General features: G+C 53.0%; 1 protein-coding gene across 1 annotated transcript in view; it reads right to left on the reverse strand.

Moving 5' to 3' along the window:
* Positions 1-5,183: 5,183 nt before the first annotated feature.
* The window catches only part of NMT1 (N-myristoyltransferase 1), a 37,885-nt gene continuing 18,998 nt past the window's right edge, over positions 5,184-24,070 (reverse strand). Inside the window, exons 4-12 of the mRNA XM_073326244.1 lie at positions 22,363-22,481; positions 20,755-20,846; positions 14,659-14,775; positions 13,665-13,835; positions 12,624-12,732; positions 10,610-10,780; positions 10,006-10,173; positions 9,312-9,449; positions 5,184-5,523 (exon numbers count right to left, since the gene is read on the reverse strand). Of these exons, the coding sequence (XP_073182345.1) occupies positions 5,503-5,523; positions 9,312-9,449; positions 10,006-10,173; positions 10,610-10,780; positions 12,624-12,732; positions 13,665-13,835; positions 14,659-14,775; positions 20,755-20,846; positions 22,363-22,481 (1,106 nt within the window). The 3' untranslated portion in view covers positions 5,184-5,502. The remainder of the gene's footprint in view (positions 5,524-9,311; positions 9,450-10,005; positions 10,174-10,609; positions 10,781-12,623; positions 12,733-13,664; positions 13,836-14,658; positions 14,776-20,754; positions 20,847-22,362; positions 22,482-24,070) is intronic.

A 24,070-nucleotide genomic window follows, 5' to 3' on the forward strand; every position in this document is an offset into this window, starting at 1 on the left:
ACTATTAAATTTCATCCTATTACTATTACTCCAGTTTACAAGGTCATCCAGATCCTCCTGTATGACATCCCAGTCCTTCTCTGAATTGGCAATACCTCCCAGCTTTGTATCATCCGCAAACTTTATTAGCACACTCCCACTTTTTGTGCTGAGGTCAGTAATAAAAAGATTGGTCCCAAAACCGATCCCTGAGGAACTCCACTGGTAACCTCCCTCGAGCCTGACAGTTCATCTTTCAGCAGGACCCGCTGTAGTCTCCCTGTTAACCAATTCCTTATCCACCTTTCAATATTCATATTGATCCCCATCTTTTCCAATTTAACTAATAATTCCCCATGTGGCACAGTATCAAACGCCTTACTGAAATCAAGGTAAATTAGATCCACTGCATTTCCTTTGTCTAAAAAATCTGTTACTTTCTCAAAGAAAGAGATCAGGGTGGTTTGACACGATCTACCTGTTGTAAAAACAACCAGGTTGTATTTTGTCCCATTTACCATTGACCTCAATGTCCTTAACTACTTTCTCCTTCAAAATTTTTTCCAAGACCTTGCATACTACAGATGTCAAACTAACAGGCCTGTAGTTACCCAGATCACTTTTTTTTCCCCTTTCTTAAAAACAGGAATTATGTTAGCAATTCTCCAGTCATACAGTACAACCCCTGAGTTTACAGATTCATTAAGGTGGATCTTATCTGGGTGACCTGTTGATCCACTTGTGTCCTGGACCAGCCCTTCACTAGCCAGCTGTCGAGGTAAGGGAATACCTAGACATGTGTTTTCCGCAGGAAGGTGGCCACGACTGACATACATTTGGTGAACACCCGAGGTGCCGATGATAGGCCGAATGGGAGGACTGCGAATTGGTAGTGAGTAACCCCGTCTACAAACCTTAAGAAGTGGGCACTGGTGAATGCGGGTCAATCAGGGCTATAAGGCCGCCTTGAAAGTCTCTGGGGTAGAAGGAAGGTCCAGGTCCTCCTCCCGTCCCTCTTCCACCAGCCCCGGACTCGACGGGCCCGCTTGTTGTACTGCTGGAGAGGAGTGAGCCGGCCCGGGTTGCACTCCCTCAGCTGTCTCATGCTCTGGCGCTCGAGAGGGGGAGTGCCCCGTCAGTCTTCCTGTGCGTCTCACGAGGCACTGGTGACTGGGAGCAGTGCCGAGACTCAGTGTGTGGTGCTGTTTTCGGTGCTGGGGAATGCCGGTGCCGAGGGTCTCTAGTCCCAGAGTCCTTCCTTGGTGGTGCAGCCTCCCTCATTGAAGCTGGTGCACTGCAGACTGACACACAGGAGCCCGGTGCTGGATCCCCAGGGCTCGACTCTGATTGCGGTTGCAGGGTTGCCTCCAACAGCTTTAATCTATGGCCCCTTTCCCTCTCCGTGCGGGGACGAAAACTCCTGCAGATCTTGCACCTGTCTGTTTGGTGGAACTCACCCGGGCACTTAGGACAGGCTGTGTGTGGGTGGCCTTTGGGCATCAGTTTTTGGCAGACCCCACATGGTTTGAACCCCTGGGACCGAGGCCTGGCCCGGCCCTGGGGAAGGGAAAGGAAAAAACGTGGAGAAGAACCCCCAATAACCACTAAAACTTACTGTCTAAACTGTAACAAACATCTCAACTATTTACAAAAATTTCAAGCGAAAGCTACTAGGGGATCACTCAACAAGCGAGAGAGGGAGCGTTCCGGCGACCGTCACTGGCGGTAAGAAGGACCTGGAGAGGCGGCAGGTCGGCAGGGCCCTATATGCAGCACCAGGAAGGCGTGACTCCAAGGGGCTCCACAGCCGACCCCACAGGCACTGCTAGGGGAAAAACCTTCCCGCGACTCTGCACACGGCCCTAACTGGGAACGATATGCGCAAGCACTTGAAGAATAAACGTGGCTCTGAGCGCCCTCTGCTGGAGAGATGGGTTGTTCCTTGGATGCAGCTTCAGTTCCGAAATCCAAAGCGACCCCTGTTCCTGCAGCAGTCCTACTCAGATGTTACGTGGCAGCTGCACCCCCTATTGCCCGCAGCTGACATCGTACTATGGCTGCCCCACAGCTTCTCCAGCAGCTTCCGGTAGCAGAGAATCTGGGCCCACGCCTGAGACCCCCCTGTTCTCATTGCAGGAGCAGCAGGGAACTGCAGCAGCCCCCTCCCCAGGAAGCAGCAGGGCTGGGGGGTGGGCTGGCTCCATGCAATGGGGGTTGTCACTTCTGTCCATCAAGACGTGCCAGGCAGCTATTATGTCAGGAGCACAGCCAGGGGCCGAGCGCAACGATGCGTTGGCACCGAGAGCCAGCCATACATGGTGCTTTGGAAACGTCTTTGGGGAGAAGTTTAAATCTCCTTCTGGCCACAGCAGCAGCAAACCATCTCAGCAGGCAGCAGAGGAGTGACCAGAATCCACGGCTAGAGAGGAGCTGGCCACAGCTGGATTTCAAAGAAATGCTGAGGAAGTCCTGCCACAGAAGTTCTAGGCGTAGCCATTGGTTGGGTGGCACCGATGTTGCAGCCCATCACCTGCTGCTGCTGCTCCAGGGCCCCATGAATTCCAGGCCCACCAAAGCAAATATTCCCCACCCTGCCTGGAGCAGGATGCAGAGAAAAAGGCTCATTGCATCTGGGTTTTCCTGCTTGGAACGGGGATGTGCCCTTCCATAGCCTGTCACACCGAGTCAGCAGTGCAGGCCTTAGGAATGTGCCCACCACACAGACCAGGGCAGGACCTTCCCATCAGAGCACACTGCTGGTTGTTCCTCTGGCTTGGTGAACAGTGTGGGGCTCTCTGCCTGCCTTGCAGACTGGCCAGTGGGTGTCTTGGCTTGAGGGTTTTCATGAATGCATTGGCCTGTACATCAGGAACTGGCTGAGGCCTTTGCTCCTGGTCAGTTTGTTTCTGTGGTGGTCCCATTCCACCGACAGGGCATTGCAGTTTATACTGCAACAAGGATGTGAAAAACCAATGGGTCGCTAAACATGGGGTCTCTTCCACCAACCGCCGGACTGTGCACCAAGCTGGGTCAGAGATTTCCAAGCAACCTTGGGCTGGTTCCCTGTAGGAAGTGCCCTCCAAGCTCTGTGTAGATTTCCTTGTGGGAGCTTACACGCTTCTCTCATTGTCAGGCAGAAACACTTCCCCCAGCGAGGCTCGTCACACAATTAGAAACAGCTTTTGCCAACAGCAGTAGCGAAGGGGTGGCCTGGTCTTGGATTATAATTACAAGGCCCTAAGGGACCACTGTGATCATTTGACCCCTTATCCACTGGCCACAGGACTTCCCTGAACTCCTGGCTGACCTACAGCAAAATGTCCAGTGATGGCAAATCCCCTCCCCCCCACAGATTGTTCTCATGGTCCATTCCCCTGCCTGGGCAGTGAGAGTGCCATTAAAAGACAATGCAAGCCTGACGAAGGAGGGGCTGTGGGGTGGTTTCCCAAGATAAAAATCTATGAGAAGGGATGCTGTTACACAGACAATGGGGGAAACAATCAGCTGGGATGTTCCGATCATTGCACGGGACACTTTAGAAACCAGAACATAAGAACGGCCACACTGGGTCGGACCAAAGTCCATCAAGCCCAGTGTCCTATCGTCCAACAGTGGCCAGTGCCAGGTGCCCCAGGGTGAATGAACAGAACAGGGAATTACCAAGTGATCCATCCCCTGCCACCCATTCCCAGACTCTGGCAAACAGAGGCTAGGGACACCATCCCTGCCCATCCTCAATAACTTATTTAGTTCTTTTTTGAACCCTGTCATAGTCTTGACCTTCACAACATCCTCTGGGAAGGATTTCCACAGGTTGACTGTGTGTTGTGTGAAAAAAATACTTCCTTTTGTTTGTTTTAAACCTGCTGCCTATTCATTTCATTTGGTGACCCCTAGTTCTTGCGTTATGAGGAAAAAACAACACTTATTTGCTTTCTCCACACCAGTCATGATTATATCCCCCCTTAGTCATCTCTTTTCCAAGCTGAAAAGTCCCAGTCTTATTAATCTCTCCTCATATGGCAGCCGTTCCATACCCTTAATAATTTTTGTTGCCCTTTTCTGAACCTTTTCCAATTCCAATATATCTTTTTTGAGATGGGGCAACCACATCTGCCCGCAGTATTCAAGATGTGGGTGTACCAGGGATTTAGAGAGAGAGGCATGAACCAAAAGGCATGAACAAAAATGAGCATGGAAGGGACTGTCGTTCAGAGCCCCCGAAAGGTACAACAATGGGTAACCCCAGAACTGCCAAGATAGCCAAGCCAAGGTGCACTAGACCCCTGCCTTTCAGAGTGATGGGGTTGGAGAATTGATTCTGACCTGGCTGGCGTGGTTATTGCAGCTACGTGACATGGGCTGCCGGGGGCAGAGAGGAGTTTGGGTGACTACATCCAGTTTACTCAGTGCTGCAGTTACGGATTTGCACCAATGTGAGTCCAAAAGCTGGGTTCCTTGGGGCACTTCATGAATAGCTACTTCTCCAGAGCATAGGGAGGGTCGGTTCAGCTCATCAAACCCAGCAGAGAGGGACCACGTCTCAAAGGTGCGGGGGAGGCTGAAGCTCCAGGTCTGCCTTGATCAGACACAGATAGCCCTTAGCTGTGAATATGGATTTACTTCCTGGCAGGCCGGCAGGGCAATCCACCTATCCTTCGCTCCAGGCACCAGGCAGGGGCTAGGCTGGGAAGAAGCAAGCTCTGTTGGGGCTAGCCAGTAAGGCAGTCTCATGGCAGCTCCTCTCAATGGTTGGGCCTTCCAGCAGGAAGTCACTTCTCCAGCCCTTGACTTTCGCCACCCACAGAGTCCAGGACACAGATGGACGCCTAGCCTGCCGCATCACATTGTTAATGAATCTGGAGCTCAGGAAAACGAGGGGAGAACCCCGGAGACAGCCAGGCAACTCCTCCAACAAGCCTCAGTCCTGGGGCCTCCAGTCATCCCAGAGCAGCGCCCTCCACCCTGCCCCACTGTTCTTGGCCCAGTCTCTAGCGTGCATGTGCTGATCAGCAGTTTCCTTGGTGGTGATGAAGCCACCAAACTCATCCACGCTTGTGACCCATGATGGGATTTGAACCCAGACCTGCAGAGGCCAGGGCGGCAAGCAGCTGTCCCATTTTAGACCCAGCTTCTTGCTGAGAAAAGGCAACATGCAGAGCTGGGGAAGTGGTGATCTGGGTCAGTCTGCAAGAGGAAAGATATTTAAAATATATATAATATATACTTTTATTATTCACCCGTTAACTCCAGTATTTGCCAATCATGAGCTAGTTTGCAGCAGTTACATTCCCTTGATCACGTCTGTACGAGGATGCAATTAATTGAAACAAAGGAGACCGATGCCACTGCCCAGGGTGTGGCAGCTGGCATCCTGTGACACAATCATTAAAATCAGGTGATGGTTAAGTCCCTGCTCCTCTGCAGGAGGGTCTTGCTTCCACGGAAACCCCAACAGCCAGTGGCAACCTTCGCTTCCTGGCCCAACTTCTCAGAAACGTCGCCTCTCCTCTCGAGGATTGGTTACTGCAACACCAGTCCAACCTGAGAGAGCCAATGGGAAACAGGTTAGGAAGCGTTAACGTGACAGATCCTCTCTGTTTCAGTCCCCAACTCTGGACACCTGGCACATGTTCTCCAGCGCTCCCCACGGCTGCTGGAACTCAGCAGCAATCTGAGCCACACGGGGGAGTCCAGCCGCAGCCTCCGTTAGACCAACAACGCATCACAGCCCAAGGGAACCCATGGCAAAGGCCTGAAGAACAAGGTGTTGGAGAAAGAGCACACCCTCCTCACAGTAGTGGTCCCGTGGTAAGAGCATAGGGCTAGGAGTCAAGACCCATGGGGCCTAGCCACTCGTTCCTGCATAACCTGAGGCAGATACTTACCCTTGTGCTTTGGGAGACTCACCTGTAAGACGGGGGTGACACGGACTGCCCCACTGTGCACTGGAGAGGTCCCTGCCAGTGCAGGATTCTGGCATTTGGGGGTGATTTGTATTTATGTTCAGGTTTTTCCCTGGCTAAGTTAGTGCCTTTGAGTTCAGAAGCCAGTTTTCTGCACGGGGATCCCCTTTAGAAGGAGCCAGCCGCTCTCGGGGGTTCCCTGGTGCCAGCTGTTGTGTGATAGGTCATTTCTGGTTTGTGAAGTGCTCAGATTCGCTGATGGGAGGTGCTGGGGAAGGGCCAGAGCTGCTCAGCTGCCAAGGGGCACAGCTGGGCTCAGGGCCCGTGGCGTTCGTACTCAGCGCCTTCCTGTGTACTCGCAGCAGCACAGCTCCCCCGGTGCCACCCGTCTCAAGCGGTGCTGAGCAGAACGAGCCAGTTAGTGACCGACTGGCTGCTTCGTAAAGGCTAATTCTCAGCAAGCGAGAAAAGCTTGATATGGTTCTAACTGTTGCTGGGGCTCTGCACCCACATAACTGCTGTGGAATTCATGGCTGCAAGGGGCATCAAGCCGAATACCATGGCCGGATTAAGTTATAATCCCAACTGCCATAGGCATTTTCTCCCACTGCCACAAGCAGCAATGCAAACCTGGCCAGGGGCGTTCTGTGAACCTTCCTCTGAAGCAACAGAGACTGGCCACTGCCAAAGACTAGAGCAGACACCCCAGTGCTTTGGACCAGCGTGGCAGGTCCTGTTACTCCAGCCAGCCTGGATACCGTATCTACTGCACAGCCCAGAAAACACACGCAGTGCTATATAACAGGAATATTTTATAATTTTAGTGCAACTTCCATCCCAAGGCAATTTTCAAGCTAGGTGCATGCACTGAAATGCTGTCACCTCTGGGGTGTGGAAGTGGTGGACAAATGGGCAAGACAGCACGAAGGGAAGGGAAGCTGTGGTCAAGACCTCCAGGACAAAACAGCTCCTCGTACAGATGCAAAGATACCCGGGTCCCATTGCCCAAGCTGTAGGGGGGCTCGAACACTCCTAGTTGGGAGAGGGGAAGCCCAGTGTGGGAATGGAGAGGAGAGGAAAGGAAAGTGATGAGGAACAGTCAGAGTGGATTCACCAAGGGCAAGTCATGCCTGACTAATCTAATTGCCTTCTGTGACAAGATAACTGGCTCTGTGGATGAGGGGAAAGCAGTGGACATGTTATTCCTTGACTTTAGCAAAGCTTTTGATATGGTCTCCCACAGTATTCTTGCCAGCAAGTTAAAGAAGTATGGGTGGGATGAATGGACTATAAGGTGGATAGAAAGCTGGCTAGATCATCGGGCTCAACGGGTAGCGATCAATGGCTCCATGTCTAGTTGGAAGCCAGTATTAAGTGGAGTGCCCCAAGGGTCGGTTCTGGGGGCTGGTTTTGTTCAATATCTTCATTAACGATCTGGAGGATGGTGTGGATTGCACCCTCAGCAAGTTTGCAGATGACACTAACCTGGGAAGAGAGGCAGATACGCTGGAGGGCAGGGATAGGATACAGAGGGCCCTAGACAAATTAGAGGATTGGGCCAAAAGAAATCTGATGAGGTTCAACAAGGACAAGTGCAGACTCCTGCACTTAGGAAGGAAGAATCCCATGCACCACTACAGACTAGGGACCGAATGGCTCGGCAGCAGTTCTGCAGAAAAGGACCTAGGGGTTACAGTGGACGAGAAGCTGGATATGAGTCAACAGTGTGCCCTTGTTGCCAAGAAGGCCAATGGCATTTTGGGCTGTTTAAGTAGGGGCATTGCCAGCAGATCGAGGGACGTGATCGTTCCCCTCTATTTGACACTGGTGAGGCCTCATCTGGAGTCCTGTGTCCAGTTTTGGGCCCCACACTACAAGAAGGATGTGGAGAAATTGGAAAGTGTCCAGCGGAGGGCAACAAAAATGATTAGGGGACTGGAACACATGACTTATGAGGAGAGGCTGAGGGAACTGGGATTGTTTAGTCTGCAGAAGAGAAGAATGAGGTTGGATTTGACAGCTGCTTTCAACTACCTGAAAGGGGGTTCCAAAGAGGATGGATCTAGACTGTTATCAGTGGTAGCAGATGACAGAACGAGGAGTAATGGTCTCAAGTTGCAGTGGGGGAGGATTAGGTTGGATATTAGGAAAAACTTTTTCACTAGAAGGGTGGTGAAGCACTGGAATGGGTTACCTAGGGAGGTGGTAGAATCTCCTTCCTTGGAGGTTTTCGAGGTCAGGCTTGACAAAGCCCTGGCTGGGAGAAGTTAGCTGGGGTGGATCCTGCTTTGAGCCAGGGGTGGGACTAGAACCTCCTGAGGCCCCTGCCAGCCCCGACAGCCCAGGGTTTGGTGAATGGCAATTCCCAATGGGCAGGCGTGAAGCCACCCATCAGGAGCTCAGAATCAGCTACCGAGGGCAGAGCCCAGTGACTCAGACTAGGTAGGACATGCACTGGACTCTCACGGGCGCGTGCTCCTTACACGGGCAGTGTCCAGCAGGCACCATGGGGTCAGTCAATCGGCATTTCACTACCGGACTTGTTGTAAAGGCCCGAGAGAGGGCAGATGTGCGGCACTCACAGGTGCAGTGCTGGGTATCCTGCCCATTCCCGCATGCTGCCCTACACAGGACAAACCTTCTGCCAGATGCTGCCTCGTTCCCAAGGCACCCTCAAAGGAAGGCTCCCGATGGCTAGGCAGGGGCTTAGCCCTCACGCTCTGCACCTGCAAAGCGCTTTTCAACACCAACTCTCCCCAGCCTTGTGTCCTAGCTCTAATTTACAGATGGGCAGGGCACAACTGCCCTGCTTCGGTTTCCCTGTGGTGACAGAGGAGTCAGTACCCAAACCATTAAGGCGCAGGGGCTCCTACCTCAGTCTGTGCTCCAAGGGGACAGAAAGGTGGCTTTGCTAAGACACAGGTGGTGTAGCCAGCTGCCGCCAGGGCTCTGGTGGAGGCTGCCAGACAGACGGCTTTTAATGAGCCCTTGGGCTAGTGCTTCTAGTTGCCTGGCCCTTGGTAGCAGGGTAGCGACTCAGCCCAAGGAAACCCTCCCCACACAGGCAAACAGCTTTGGAGGGCCCAGCAAAGCCTGTGGTACGTCCAGGCGCTAATTCCCAGGGGTACAAAGGCTGCTGCTCAGCCCAGCCCAGCCCAGGCAGGAGCTGACCGGGCTGGCTCAGGAAGACATCCCTGGCATTCCCCTTGACAAGTGCGTTACAAGCGGTTCTGCCTTCTGCTAAAGCATCGCACAGTGGCTGTTGCTGGGAGCTCAGTGGCTGGTGATCTGACTTGGTACCACACTGGCCAGTGTCCTGTGAGAGCCTTGCAGAAATCATTCCAGCGACCAAACCAGATAACCTACCCGCACAGCCCCCTGGCCAGCCCCCACCAGGGCGACCCCTGTGCTGAGCAAGGAGCTTACCTTTTCTGCCCCCATGCTGGGGCATTTCCAATTGTAGAGATAATACTGCAGATTCCCGTCCCCAATCCCAAACTTCAGCTTCTCCAGGAAGGTTTTGTTTTCCATGAGATCCAGTGCATTGAACACATCAAACCCCCTCTGCACAGGTGAAAGGGGAGCGAGGTCATCAGTAAGCCTTCCCCAGGGCCAGCCTCTGCAGTTGTGCTGTCCTCCTTGACCTCCAGGCACTGCCCGTCCTGCAAGCCTCCCAACTGGCCATGTGGCCTTTAGCTGATCGCCCCAGGGGAGAGGCCCTAGATTGACTCCCCCTCTCTAGGGGATGGGGGCCATTGAGAGAAACCTGCTCAGCTGCTGCCCCTGCTTTTGGTGTCCTCTGGATAATACAGGGGGTCTGGCTTCGTGGCCGTCAGGCCAGTGTCGTTCTGGGAGACCAGGGTGGGCAAAGCACACGCTCCTCACAGCCATAAAACAACAAGGTGTCATCATTCACGCTTTCTTTTAAAGGTGGGTGGGGCCCACGTCTGCGGCTCCCCCCAGATCTCAAGGGCCAACCTGCAGCATGCAGCTGGTGAGGAGGTGGCTACAGTCAGCCTCCTCAGGGGCTGGGGTCACAGGTCTCAAGCCTCCCCCCGCCCTGGCAGCTCTCTGCCGAGCCCTGGTGCTCCCTGGGCGAAGGGGCTCCACGCCTGCTCACCGACTTCGCGAGGATGAGGGCGTCGCTCATGAGGTCGAGGAGGGGAGTCTTGGTGTGAACGTTGTAGAAGGAGTACGCGGCTTTCAGGCTCTTGTGAGTGGGGTGGTTCATGATGGTGGAGGGCAGAGTGTAGAAGCTCAGGAAGTCCGTCACCTCGCCGGTGGGGCTCTGAAAGCAAAGGGCAGCAGCATAGGTACGGCCTGAGCGAGGCCGAGACAGGACAGAGCAACAAGCAAGAGCCATCTGAGGCCGTTCGGGAGCTAACAGGGGCCATGCCACTAGCTGGCTGCCTTGCCCGCAGGCTCGGCACAGGGCAAGGCCCGTGCCTCAGGGCTGCACTGAGGCTGGTGCCAAGGCAGCACAGCGACAATTGCAATAACCCAGCCTCTTCTGCACCGCGAGGCCCGTCCCGTGGAGCCCAACGCTGGCACTCCCCCCCACCCCCTTTCGAAGCCGGCGGGAGCCATCCCCTCCCACGCTCCCGGGTCAGTGACCCCCGTCCGAGCCAGGGGAGGAAGCTACAGACGCTCAGCAGGCAGAGGACAAGCTGAGCCTTCCAAAGTGACTGGGGCCCGGGTGACCGTCTCCAGCCCTGCCGGCTCACCTCCACCACGAAGGTGTCAATGATATTCTCCTGCGGGAAGAACCAGTGCTCCACCTCCTCACGACTCATGACCGGGGTCAGGTGGAACTGCTTCAGGTACTCGGTCAGAAGCTTGTGCACAGCAGCGATGTCTTTGTGCTCCATTGCCCGCAGGCTGGATGTCTTCGGAGTCTGGAGAGAGGGGGAGAAACTGTCCGTGCCAGCTCTAGAGCATCTGGACTCGAGCAGATTTTCTCAGTACCCAAAGGGCCAGGATTGCTAACGATTATTAACAAAGAGGGATCCTCCCACAAGCAGCTGCCTACAGGGCATCCCCACACTGCTCTTTTCTGCTCAGGACCCCCACACCTTGGCCCATCCTCAGATCCCTGCCCACCTGGCTCCCTTTAACTGACACCCTGCAGAAAGCTACGAAGACCACCTGCACAGGGGTCCCAGAATCCTATGCTTTGGGGTCTGTCACACGCAAAGAGGCTTCCAGCCACCCATGACCTACAATAACGCGTGGTGTTGTCGGAGCTCCAGATTCATGCCAGGCTTGCAGCCATGGTGCCCCCTGCTCTGGTCCCATTCTGGCACACATGCTAAGTGGGCCAGGCTGGGCAGGAGACCGTTAAGGAATATGTAGGTGCTGCAGGAAATGGGCTGCTGATCCAGTAGGGGGCAGCTTCCCTGGCTTGGCACTGAGCCCACACCCTGTCACGGTGCCAAAGTGAACTGGAGGTGCCAGCTTCTGCAAAAGAGGCAAAATCAGGGCCCTGCCCCCGGTGGTCACAGTGGGACAATTGAGCCCAGGGTTCATGGGGGGAGATGTACAGCTCATAGAATCATAGAATCATAGAATATCAGGGTTGGAAGGGACCCCAGAAGGTCATCTAGTCCAACCCCCTGCTCAAAGCAGGACCAATTCCCAGTTAAATCATCCCAGCCAGGGCTTTGTCAAGCCTGACCTTAAAAACCTCTAAGGAAGGAGATTCTACCACCTCCCTAGGTAACGCATTCCAGTGTTTCACCACCCTCTTAGTGAAAAAGTTTTTCCTAATATCCAATCTAAACCTCCCCCACTGCAACTTGAACTCATTTATGAGTTCATCAAGTGCTCTGGGATCCGCCCAGATGGGAGGTGCTACAAGGAAGCAGCGGCTCCTTACGATGGTCTAAGTGACTTCCAGAGCAACGTGCTCCATTTATACGTCCAAAAGGTGAGTTCTCTGAACTGTGGGGGCCGCACGCTCAGCCTGCATCCCTTGGGCCTCCCGCCCCTCCAGTGCACAATGGAATTCGCTGCTCCTGGTCTGGCGAGACCAGAGCAGGAGGCTGGGGTGTTTTGGGGTTTGTTTCTAGTCTGAGCTGATTCCTGCCCCATGGAGCAGCAGTGCCTAGCCAGACCCAGGGCTATGGGGGCTATGGCGACAGGCATCCTAAATACTCTTTAAAGAAGGATGAAAATTCTTTAGTCAGCAGCTGCTTAGGAGCGAGGCCAGCCGGCTGCGAGCTCCCCGGGAACTGTGGGGGCTCTGGACCAGAAAACAGCAACTCAGACTCCCTGGAGGGAGCAGCAAAGCCAAGCAGGCACTGCCATTTTCCTGACTGTAACTGCACTCAGGCAGTGGCCACCCCAGCACACTGCTGGGGATTACAGCACAGATTGGCTCGGCCTCTTATTGTTAAAGCAAACCCCTCTGAAATCGCTGCCAAGCCCGTGCACCTGGCTTCCCCGAAGGGCAGTGGTCTGACTCACCAGGCCACAGTCCGCGAGAACTCATGGCCCACAGCTGCACACGCTCGAAGACAAGCGCAGGGACTCAGGCAGCATGAGCTACGTGCTAGGCAGCTAGTGGTGGCTGTCTGGGACCTGTCTGCCACACTGACCACAACAGGGAGGAACTCAGAACCAGCTTGGATGTCTGAACCTCAGCAATTCACCTCCCTTCACAGCCAGCTCAGGAGTAAGCGGTTTGCACCCTTCAGGTAACCTAGAGAGGCAGCATCTACTCCATTCACAAGCACATACCTCTGGCAGGCGGTAAAGCTTCATGGTGCGTTGCATAGTCATGTTCCTGCTCAGGTGGGAAAACTTGACTTCAATCAGTTTCCGAGGATTCAGGGACCGATGCCAGTATCTGCAGAAACACAAATCTAGGTCACACATGCAGGACGCTCGCGATGGAGAAGGCTGGAAAGAGCATGCAAGTCTTTTAAGTGCCAGAAGGTGGCAAGCAAGAGCACAAGACATCAGGCTAATTAGCAAGGCAGAAACCACTCCATCACATCAATCTAATCAATCTGTCATCACTTTCAAACCCTCCATGGCCTGTCCCCACCCCACCTATTCACTACTGTCAACACCTGCCTCTGATTGGCCCAACATGCCAGCCTCTATTGCCCACTTGCTAAATTTTCAAACAAGTACCTTTGCAGTCTTTCCCATGCTGCCCCTCATGCTTGGGATGAGCTCCCTGTAAACATCCCCAAATTATCTCATCACCCACTTTCAAATCCCTCCTTTGCTGTGATGCCCACAGAAACCTGAGGACAGCTAGGTCGCTGGTGTACTGAGACCACTGCCCATCATGTGGACCAATCCTGTTGCATTGTTTTCTTGGGCTCCCATCTGTGTCTATCTACCTGCCTTCCCCTGTTTTAAACTTGGATTATAAAGTCTTTGGGGCAGGGACTGTCTGTTGTTCTGCATCTGTTCAGCGTCTAGACCCTGGAGCCGTGGTCCATGCCTGGGGCCTCTAGGGGCTATAGTAATTCACACCCAACGGCTCCCAGAGAGAAAAGCCAGGGCAACTTGGGGTGCATGTGCGGGAGGAGTCCTCGACACGGTATTGCTTCATGGCCTTCAAAGAGCCAGCAGCTTACCCTGAGGACACACACAGCTGTCCAGCCAACTCCCTGAAGGACACTGCTAGCAGGAGGAACCCCAGGATGTACCTGGTCCACTCAGCCCAGTGGGATCGTGGGTAAATCAGAGTGCGCTGCTAACAAGCCATGGGAAGAGGGGTCTGTTAAGGGCCAAGTCTGCACTGCTTGTTGGAGCGTCACTTACCTACAAGTTCCGACGGGTTTTGGCAACACTACCCCTGCAGTGTAAACAGCCTGGAAAATCCCCTCCAGGTGAACCCGCCGGGTGATCTCCCGGATCAGAACCGGGGCCACCCGTTTAGACCGCAGCTTCTTGTGGACGCAAAGGAAGTTTATCTCCACCATCTTCTTCTCTCTTGAGAGGACAAAGAACAAACCCGGAAAGAGTCATACAGAGTTGTCTTGGCAGGGTTACTCCAATTCCCCAGGCCCAGAGCATGGCCTCACCTGGGGAGGGAGGGGGCAGATGGGAGTCACCCCTCCCTGCTCTGCAGAAGGGACATGGGACATCCCTAGTATAAGAAACCAGGCCAGGGGACTGGGAGGTTTCCCCATTTGCCCATTCCGGGCCATCACCTGTCACCAGTTCCGTGCCCCACTCCTGGGCTGCATTCATCTAGCTACGCAGTGAAGCAATTCAACAGCAGAGCTGCCTGGCCTCTCGAACAGGAGCCCTCTGCTACCAGCGTTCGGTAAGTCACACAGGTTGGGTTTGTGCTTCTCATGCACTAAGAATCATGGCTGTCCCATCCTCGATGCTGCGTAAATAGCATCACACTGGCGTAGGGAAGCCAGAGGGTCTCATTGTCCATGGCCCCTGGGGAGCCCAAGTTGCTTAGGCGCTTTTGAGAACTTTACTCTGAGCACAACAGTTGTCCAAGGAACAACGTGCTCTGGAGAATTTCCACACGAAGTCCCTTTCCTACAGCCAGAGCTGTATGCTGGCCATGTTAGGAAGCACTAACAAAGCTAGTGTTGGAGATTCTTGTATGTGAGACTTCCTCTGACAAGAGCTGCCCACCTTAACCAAACCCCCTTTCCCTAATCATGGGACACTCCTAGAGCCCCCGCGGTGCACACCAGGCCCGACCCCGCAAGGACCCCTCCGACCCAGCCCAGGAGCATCCGACCCCACAGTGGGGAAGAACTGAGACTGAGCCGAACAGAAAGGCACTTACGAATCGTAGATGTGGATCGTGGCTGGAATAGCACTGATGAATCCCACCAGCTTCTTGCTAGAGATGACTCGGACCCCACAGTGCCACTGGGGCAACCAGCCGGGGGGACGCAAAGCCCTGGAGAATGGACAAGCCTTTGTTGGTCCTTGCATATTCCTGCACCAGAGGCCCCAAGGCACCCGTTTTTCTCTCCAACAGGCCTGCCTCCCCCCAACGTCCTGGCTGACTCTAGTGCGGGCAAAAGGCACCAGTGCAGCCCTGTCCTTGGACAGCATGGGCCCAAGGGCTGTGCTTCAGCCTTGGCCCGGAGGAATCCCAGGTAGATGAGGACAGAACGTTCAGCCTCCATGGGCCAGGCAATCCTGGGACTTCCCACAGAACCTTCCAGCCCAGGGACCTCAGTGGGATCTAGGCCACCAAAAGAGAAGTCTGATAGGTGGAGAGCACACAGCACGTCTAGCTGGGCACCGTTTGAACCAGAGATTCCCTCCGTGCCATGGGCAACCCACGCTCACCCTAGGAGAGCTACGAGTGCGAGTCTCGCCAGTGCTCAGTGCTGGCCTCGCGCCGTGTTCACAGAGGGCCAGCGCTCAAAGCCCCTCTGTTCTCAGGGAGAGCAGCGAGCCCAGAGCCCAGGGGAGACCCCAGCCCAGAGTTCTCGGCCTGACTCACTTGTGAAGAGAATTAATATTTTATGGCTGTTTGTCTGAAGGGCGAGCCCCCACCCCGAGCACAGCACTGAGCAGCACGTCAGAGCCCCTGCCATGGCACGGAGCCCTCATCGGGCTGGGAGGGACCCAACTGCCGTCTTGCGGCTGACTAGAAGCGAACTCGAGGAGAGCAGTGTCCCGACCCAGGGCAGGGAGATGACACAGGCGTAGCGGCCAGGAGGCAGAGCCATCACTGTGCACAGCTGCAGGGTTATCACTCTGAACTGTACACAGCTGGGTGGGTTATCGCTGTGCACAGCTACCGTGATACACTACTTGTAAAACGCTAGGGGTTCTTCACAACCATGGCAATGGCATACAGCACCCATTGTATACAGTACAGGTATACAATGGTAACTAGCAAGAATTAATCAATAGCACATACAGAGCACCTTTTACCCCAGGATTTCCAACTACTTCACAACCTGGCAGCCCTCCGATGTGGAGGTCATTAGTGTTATTGCTGTTTTATGGAGCGCACCAAGAGTTTAGCACAAAGACTCAGGTTTAAAGCCATACTAGCTACGGCCCAAGAGACCCCACCGTGCTGCCAGCCTACAGTAACAAGCCGACTATGGGCTGGCTGCAGGAATCCCTGGGTGAGGTTCTCTGGCCTGTGTTACGCAGGGGGTCAGACTGAAGGATCATGATTGTCCCTTATGGCCTTGAAATCTAAGAATCGCTAAACGAGCGGCTTCCTCCCAGGGCTATGCAGTGAGCAAGAACTTTGAATGCTGGGAGCTGCCATGGGTTATTTATATCACACTGGCACAGTCCCCGTGCTTTGACTGCTTCTTAGCAAGAGCTGGTCCCTGGCCTGAGGAGCACAGGGACCAGGCAATGGTTCAGGTGAAGGAGGTGTGCAGCCTACAAGGAGCAGGAGGCCAAGGCAGGTACATCTGTGGGAGGAGGGAGTTTGGAGGGGGAATGCTTGGAATGGTCCCCATGCAGCATGAAAGAGGATCCAGACTCTAGAAAGAGTAGCAGAGATATAGGGCTGTGTGCAAGGGGTCTGCAGGACCGGCAAGGGGACAGCAACAGTCTGAAGTAGATGCAATAAGTGAGTGGAAGAGGGTGAAGGAACTGGGGTCCTGGAGGAGATGGGTAAGGAGATAATCACATGGCAAACACAACCACAGCAAGCGAGGACAGAGATGGCCAGCCCTAGCCCAGCAGGAAGGGCCCGTGATTTCAGCTGCTGTGGGCGGGGCGGACAATATAGTTCTGTCTAATCACCCTTCACAGCAAGGCCATTAATTCACAGCAAGGCCTTTCCTTCGCCTGGCTGTGCCACATAGCATGCAAGCGTATTGGGTAGGGAATGGATTAGAGTGACCACCATTCACAGGTGACCAAGACGTACAATGCTGAAGGCACCGCTGGTATCTTGCCAGGCCAGAACGTGACCATGTATACCAGTTCCTAGCAGAAGGGAATGCACAGAGCCTGGGGATTAGTTGGAACTTCTGAGAAGAGGAACCTGGCGTGCCATGATACTCCATATTCTTCATAGAAATATTGTTATGATATGAATATGGCCTAAGGTATATTTTATGCAGGATGGGTCTTGTAAGGTATCATTGAATCATAGAATCATAGAATATCAGGGTTGGAAGGGACCCCAGAAGGTCATCTAGTCCAACCCCCTGCTCAAAGCAGGACCAATTCCCAGTTAAATCATCCCAGCCAGGGCTTTGTCAAGCCTGACCTTAAAAACCTCTAAGGAAGGAGATTCTACCACCTCCCTAGGTAACGCATTCCAGTGTTTCACCACCCTCTTAGTGAAAAAGTTTTTCCTAATATCCAATCTAAACCTCCCCCACTGCAACTTGAGACCATTACTCCTCGTTCTGTCATCTGCTACCATTGAGAACAGTCTAGAGCCATCCTCTTTGGAACCCCCTTTCAGGTAGTTGAAAGCAGCTATCAAATCCCCCCTCATTCTTCTCTTCTGCAGGCTAAACAATCCCAGCTCCCTCAGCCTCTCCTCATAAGTCATGTGTTCCAGTCCCCTAATCATTTTTGTTGCCCTTCGCTGGACTCTCTCCAATTTATCCACATCCTTCTTGAAGTGTGGGGCCCAAAACTGGACACAGTACTCCAGATGAGGCCTCACCAATGTCGAATAGAGGGGAACGATCACGTCCCTTGATCTGCTCGCTATGCCCCTACTTATACATCCCAAAATGCCATTGGCCTTCTTGGCAACAAGGGCACACTGCTGACTCATATCCAGCTTCTCGTCCACTGTCACCCCTAGGTCCTTTTCTGCAGAACTGCTGCCTAGCCATTCGGTCCCTAGTCTGTAGCTGTGCATTGGGTTCTTCCGTCCTAAGTGCAGGACCCTGCACTTATCCTTATTGAACCTCATCAGATTCCTTTTGGCCCAATCTTCCAATTGGTCTAGGTCCTTCTGTATCCTATCCCTCCCCTCCAGCGTATCTACCACTCCTCCCAGTTTAGTATCATCCGCAAATTTGCTGAGAGTGCAATCCACACCATCCTCCAGATCATTTATGAAGATATTGAATCAAACCGGCCCCAGGACCGACCCTTGGGGCACTCCACTTGATACCGGCTGCCAACTAGACATGGAGCCATTGATCACTACCCGTTGAGCCCGACAATTTAGCCAGCTTTCTACCCACCTTAAAGTGCATTCATCCAGCCCATACTTCCTTAACTTGCTGACAAGAATACTATGGGAGACCGTGTCAAAAGCTTTGCTAAAGTCAAGAAACAATACATCCACTGCTTTCCCTTCATCCACAGAACCAGTAATCTCATCATAAAAGGCGATTAGATTAGTCAGGCATGACCTTCCCTTGGTGAATCCATGCTGGCTGTTCCTGATCACTTTCCTCTCATGCAAGTCATTGGGAAGGTTATAATTTACTGAATGTGATCCTCCAATTTGTATCATTTCTGTATCTGAAGTTAGGAATATTGACTATGTAACAATTACAACTGTGTGTGTACTTGGGGAACGCCGGCTGGACAGCAAGCAACCATCCTGGATAAGCCATTAAGGAGAACAATAGAACTTTGAAAATGCTAATCTCACTCCTTCCTGAGATGTTTACTGGAATGCTGCATTGACACTGCAAGGTCAGGTAATAAGATCATGTGATGGAAGATACTATTTTGGACATTTCTGGTACTTTCCCATTGGAAACAAAGGCTTCCCGCCTTATGTAAATTCTATTTATGGCTGGGAGGCAAGGCCATCAGCACTCTCCCTTCGCTGCCTTCCCTCCCAAGAAGTAAGACTGCTAAAAGCACCTGAAGAGACAAAGGAACTAAGCTGAGGGAAAGGCAAGGGCTGAGTCAACACTGAGGCCCTGGCTACACTTACAGATGTACAGCGCTGTGAGTTAAACCCGCCTTCGGAGAGCTGAGTAGGGAAAGCGCTGCAGTCTGTCCACACTGCCAGCGCACTGTCGTGGCCACGCTTGCAGCTGCATTGGGAGCGGTGCATCATAGGCAGCTATTCCAGCATTCACATGGCTGCAACATGCTTTTCAAATGGGGCGGTGGGGGTGGAGTGTGACAGGGAGTGTGAGGGGAGAGAGAGTGGATTTTTGGGGTGCTGAGAGTATGTCAGCACGCTGTCTTGTAAGTACAGACCCCTCCCCCCCGCCTCTCTTTCACTCACTGAAAGCAAAGGGCAGCTGTTTCTTTTTTCCTCATAGAGGAGATAAGCCGCTGCTCCCGGAAAGGGACCCCAACCGCCCCCCACCGCCTCTCTCTTCAAGCAAACATTAGCTGTCGGCACTCCAAATGGAGCCCCCCTGCCTGGCTCTCACTCATTCAAAGCAAACAGTAGCTGTTTGTTTTTTTGATAAGCAGTCCCCCAACGCCATGTCCACGTCCAGAGCTCACAACCAAACAAGAGAGGACGCTTCAGTTAAAAGGATTATGGGGAGTTTCCGGAGGTCAATCAGTGCGTAATAACGTTACTCCCCATTTACACTGGAGCTGGAGCGTCTCTGGCGATGCGCAATAGCTGTTAATCCTCTCGGGGAGGTGGAGTACCAGGAGCGCTCCAGCCAGGGAGTCAGAGCACTCTACGTGCCTTGCCAGTGTGGACGGGGAGTAAGGTAGAGCACTCTGGGAGGCTTTACGGCGGTATAACGTGCAAGTGTAGCCAAGCCCTGAGACAGAAGAGTCTAGTCTGTAAAGAGAAGTAACTGGAAATCTAAGCTACAGAAACTCTGCATCCTGCCCAAGTCAACATTTAGGGTGAGGAATTACATTTTAGCGAATCAAACTTAGTTGGCGTGTTTTGTTTTATTTGCTTAGTATCTGCTTGCTTTGTTTCCTATCTCTTATAATCACTTCAACTTTACCTTTTATAGTTAAACGAGAAAACAGTTTATTATAACATAACCCAGTTTGTGCAATTTATAACTGGGAGAGGGGGGGTAAGAAGTTGTGCATATTTCTCTTCACATTGAGAGAGAGAGCGAATTTTTATGAGCTTGCACTGTGCAGATCTTTCTATACAGTGCAAGACAATATTATCTGGGGTGTACTTTCCAGAGGGAAGCTGCACTTGAGTGCTGGGCAATTTCCGTGCTGAAACTGTCTGCAGCCTCTGTGTGATTCTACAGCTGGTGCTCCCTACCTGTGAGTGTGTGGCCAGAGAGCCTGACTCCGCAAAACAGGGACTGGGAGCCCAGGCTAGTGGAGCAGGCAGGCTCAGTGAAATCCCAATACATCAGGTGGCATCCCAGAATGCGGGTCCAACCCGGTACGGCAGGGGACCAGGCAGATCTAGGATCAGTCCCCAGCATTGACATTGACTTCCTGAGTGACCTTTGGCATGGGTCAATCTGCCCTCCTCTGTAACCACAGCTAACATTTACCCATGGCACGGGGATGAGGAAGGAGGCTCTACAGAAATGCCACCTTGGCCTTATCAGCCAATTAACAGCAAGTTTATATTGTTGGCACAATCTGGTCATCGGAGTCTTCATGCTGCAGCTCCAGGGCAGCAGGGCACAGGTCGAGTCAGGAAGCGACTGAGCTAACTGTGCTCACGCCCCCTTCCAAGGGAACAGCACAGTCAGGGTCGGGGACAAGCTCAGAGCTGGGATGCTCTGCCCTCCCAAGGCTCAGAGGAGTTCAGAGCAGGAAGAGCCACATGTGTCCAAATCCTCCTGCAGGATACCTGGGGTTGCATGCCAGAGACATCGACCTTTCCACACCACTGGGCATGTGGCGGGATGGGGACGGCAGTGGATGAAGGGAGATTTGGTGGGGAAGGAGGCAAGAGAATCAACAGATAGCTGCAGCACCAGCCCAGGGGAGCCAGGTTTGCTGGGCCCCCATCCCCATGCGCCCTGGCCCCTGCTCACAAGGTTGGGAAGAGCCTGCTACTCACCACAGCAGGAATTCAGGTGAGTAATCAAACCGGAACATGTTGTCATCATCTTCCACGTAGTTCTCGTTCAGGAGCGTGTACAGCTCTTTTAGCTAAGAGAGAGATCAGTCGGCTGAGGAGGCAAAGCCGGCTAGTCAGTAACAGCCCCCCTCAGCTGGGCCCCCTGACTGGACAGCAGCAGCGACAAGGGGAAATCCCATTTGCTGTGGGGAAAGAACACCCTTCAAAAGGCCAAGCTAATGCTGGTGCTCCGCTGAAGGTGGCCTCCTATGTCAAGAGACCAGCTGCTGCCTGAGTACCATGGAGCATGTCCCTCAAACTCCCCCTTTCCTTTGCCTAAGCACCCATTACCGCGGACGCGCCAAGAGCAGAAGTTCATAACCTGCCTGCGGAGCCAGGTTAGGACAGAGTGGGGCACACTGGGCTGCCGGGGGTCACGGCCTGGGGCGTGGACTCAGGAGCTAGTAGGGTGACAGCATCGAGCCTGGGGTTGGGGGCTACAGAGACACCTGGAGATGAGGGAAGAGGCTGCAGAGACCCATGGGGATGAGGATACAGGGACGGGGCAGATGTGCCTGACTGAATGGGAGAGGCTTGGGGCCAGCCAGGGTCTGCATGGCGGAAGCTCCCCAACTCCCTAACAACCCCCCGACCCCCACACAAAAACACCCTGTTCTATACTTCTCCCACCCAATCCCAACAACCCTCCAGGTTCACTCTAGGCTTTTTCCCTCTCCGTCAGCTCCTCCATTATCCCTGACTCCCCCAAGCCTTTGCACTGCTTCTGACAGGGGCAGGAAATACAGTGCTGTATTGTAATTTAAATGAATTACTCAAAGTTCTGTATTAAAATGCCTAGTAAGAAATCTATTTATTAAAAAAAATTACGGGCATCTTTTTTTGGTCTGTATTATCACAGACATACTTGCCGACAGCTATTTTGAAATAAATTAGCTAAATAACTGAAACTGGCCTAATTTTATAGTGTGTTATTTTGACAAATAAAATATGCAGAGTTTTTTAAAATATTGTGTGCAGAATTTTTAATTTTGTTGGTGCAAATTTTGTTATTTTTCAGCGCCGAATTCCCCCGGGAGTAAGCCAGTGCAACGGTAACTGGGCCAGTCATTGCTGCTGCAGGAGCAGTCCTTGGCCAGCTCTGGCCATTGCTGCCACGTGCCCTCTTCTCGATATGGGAGAAACCTCTTAGCTCCCAACTCATCTGTGGGTGCAACCTTGGCAGACACTCCTGCTTCTTTCCTCTTTGTCAGGCTCACTTCATCTCCAGCAGGCAGGTTTAGATTCCCAGGGAGGCACCTGCTGGGTCGCCCAACCCCGAGCTCCAGAGACAGGTGGGAATTTCCATCTCCCGCCGGGAGGGTTGGTCTGGTAGGGGGACTGACGACACTGAAGCTACAAATGCGCAGAGGCCCCCCTTGCCTCAAGGAGAGAGCAGCCCAACTGCTAGCCTGAGCCGGGGAAGTGGGGCAGAGAACGAATTCTACGGCTCCAAAAACAACTCCAGCAGCTCAGTACTCGGGGCCCACAGCAGGGGCTCTACATTAGAGACCCCTCCCAACCGGCTTGTCCTGCCTTGGCCCTTCTTACCACGCCTCGGTCCCCCAGGTCCAGGGCATCCCAGGTGAAGCCTGGGGGCAAGGTGTAGGGCTCCTGACGGATATTGTCTTTGTCTGGTTCCACCGGCCCATGAGTGTTCACCACTTCTCCTGGGAAAGAGACAGGAACAATGAAACGGTCCCTCAGCCTCTGGGAGCCACCTGCGTTTTAATAACATGCTCTGACATTCGGAGAGCACCTTTCACCCCAAAGGGTCCCAACAAATTTCACAGCTGTATATACAGGGATCATTCCCCCATTATTGAAAAGCAGCCAGCTCTCAGGAGGAGCAGAACAGCTGTTTAACAGTACACAGCAACACTACGCCATGGAGCTGAGGAACTGAAGAGCTCATTCCATTAAATGGCAGGCAGGTTTAGGGGAGCAGAGCTGGACTCTGACTGGGCCCAGGGCTAAGAAGTGGACAGGCACTGGCTTTATGCCTCACTTGGAAGGCGATGCTTCCACACCAGCCGCCTGCTGCTTGCTGGTACTGGTTTATTTCTTACTCTGAGGGAAGGGTGACTCTATGGAATCATTAACTCCTCCCTGCAGATGCTGGTTTTTCCTCAGTTTCCCACTCCATTACTGACCAAACCCAACCCCCTCAGCGGGTCAGATCTCAAAGTTACAGCCCGAGATGGTATTAGCTGGAGGCCACAAACAGCAGATCTTTCTCTTTGTGAATTTGCACCATCATAGTCCTTGGCCTACCAGCCAGCCCTTTCCTGAAACTCCCCCGTTGTCCGCAATACCCTCCTGGAAGCTTCCAAAAGAGAGTTTCTGCCTGCCAGCTCCAGCTTTTGCCATTTGGCAAACGCCAGGATTTCCCACCCTCTGTGCTTTAAATGCAGTTGAAATTAACAAGGCTACTTTTGTTTAACTACTGTGACTCCTAAAGCACTTTATCAAGCCAAGAGATCTCGACTTGGGCACCAGCCATACTGGGAGGTTAGCACAGCCCAGGAAGTGGTGGTGCTAATTAAGTGCCACTGAAAAGAAAGTACACCACATTGTCTTCATGCCTCCCGTTAAGGGAAAAAAAAAAAAAAGGATTAAAAAAAATTCTAGGCAACAGAGAGGTGAATTTAAGATCCAAACAAGAACCCAGAGAATTAATTACCCCAGAACCTCAGGGCCAGAGTGCTCACCTGGAGCAGCTCCCATCGCTCTCAATGAATGCGGAGCGCTAGAAAATCCGGCCCCTCAAATCCAGACTACTTATGTTCACCAGATTCTAAGGAGCATCGCACAAGTCATGCTGCGTGCTTGATACTGTCCTTTAACCAAACACCAGGGGAGACGGCATGGTGTAGTATTGAGAGCCGGGGGTGGGGGGTGTTTCAGGCAGTCGGAGCTCTGGTACCAACACTACCACTGATGTGACCTCTGGACAAGGCCCCTGATCATTCTGTGCCTCGTTTCCCATCTGTGAAATGGAGAGAACACCTTCTGCTTTACAGGGGTTTGTGATGCTTAACTGATGTTTACAAAGCCCTTTGGGATCCTCACACGCTCTAGGATCGGATTCCCATCCCCTAGGACACCTACAGCACACTGGTGTATTACAGTAACCATCCAGACAACAGAACAAGGACTGAGGTCTGCGTGCCAGACTACCTGAGCTCATTCCCTTCCACAGAACAGCCCTTCCAGAAAGCCAGATAAAGAATCAGATACACTGGTAAGGTGCCAGTGT

Source organism: Lepidochelys kempii, chromosome 27 (genome assembly GCF_965140265.1).
Source record: "Lepidochelys kempii isolate rLepKem1 chromosome 27, rLepKem1.hap2, whole genome shotgun sequence".
Taxonomy (NCBI): domain Eukaryota; kingdom Metazoa; phylum Chordata; order Testudines; family Cheloniidae; genus Lepidochelys; species Lepidochelys kempii.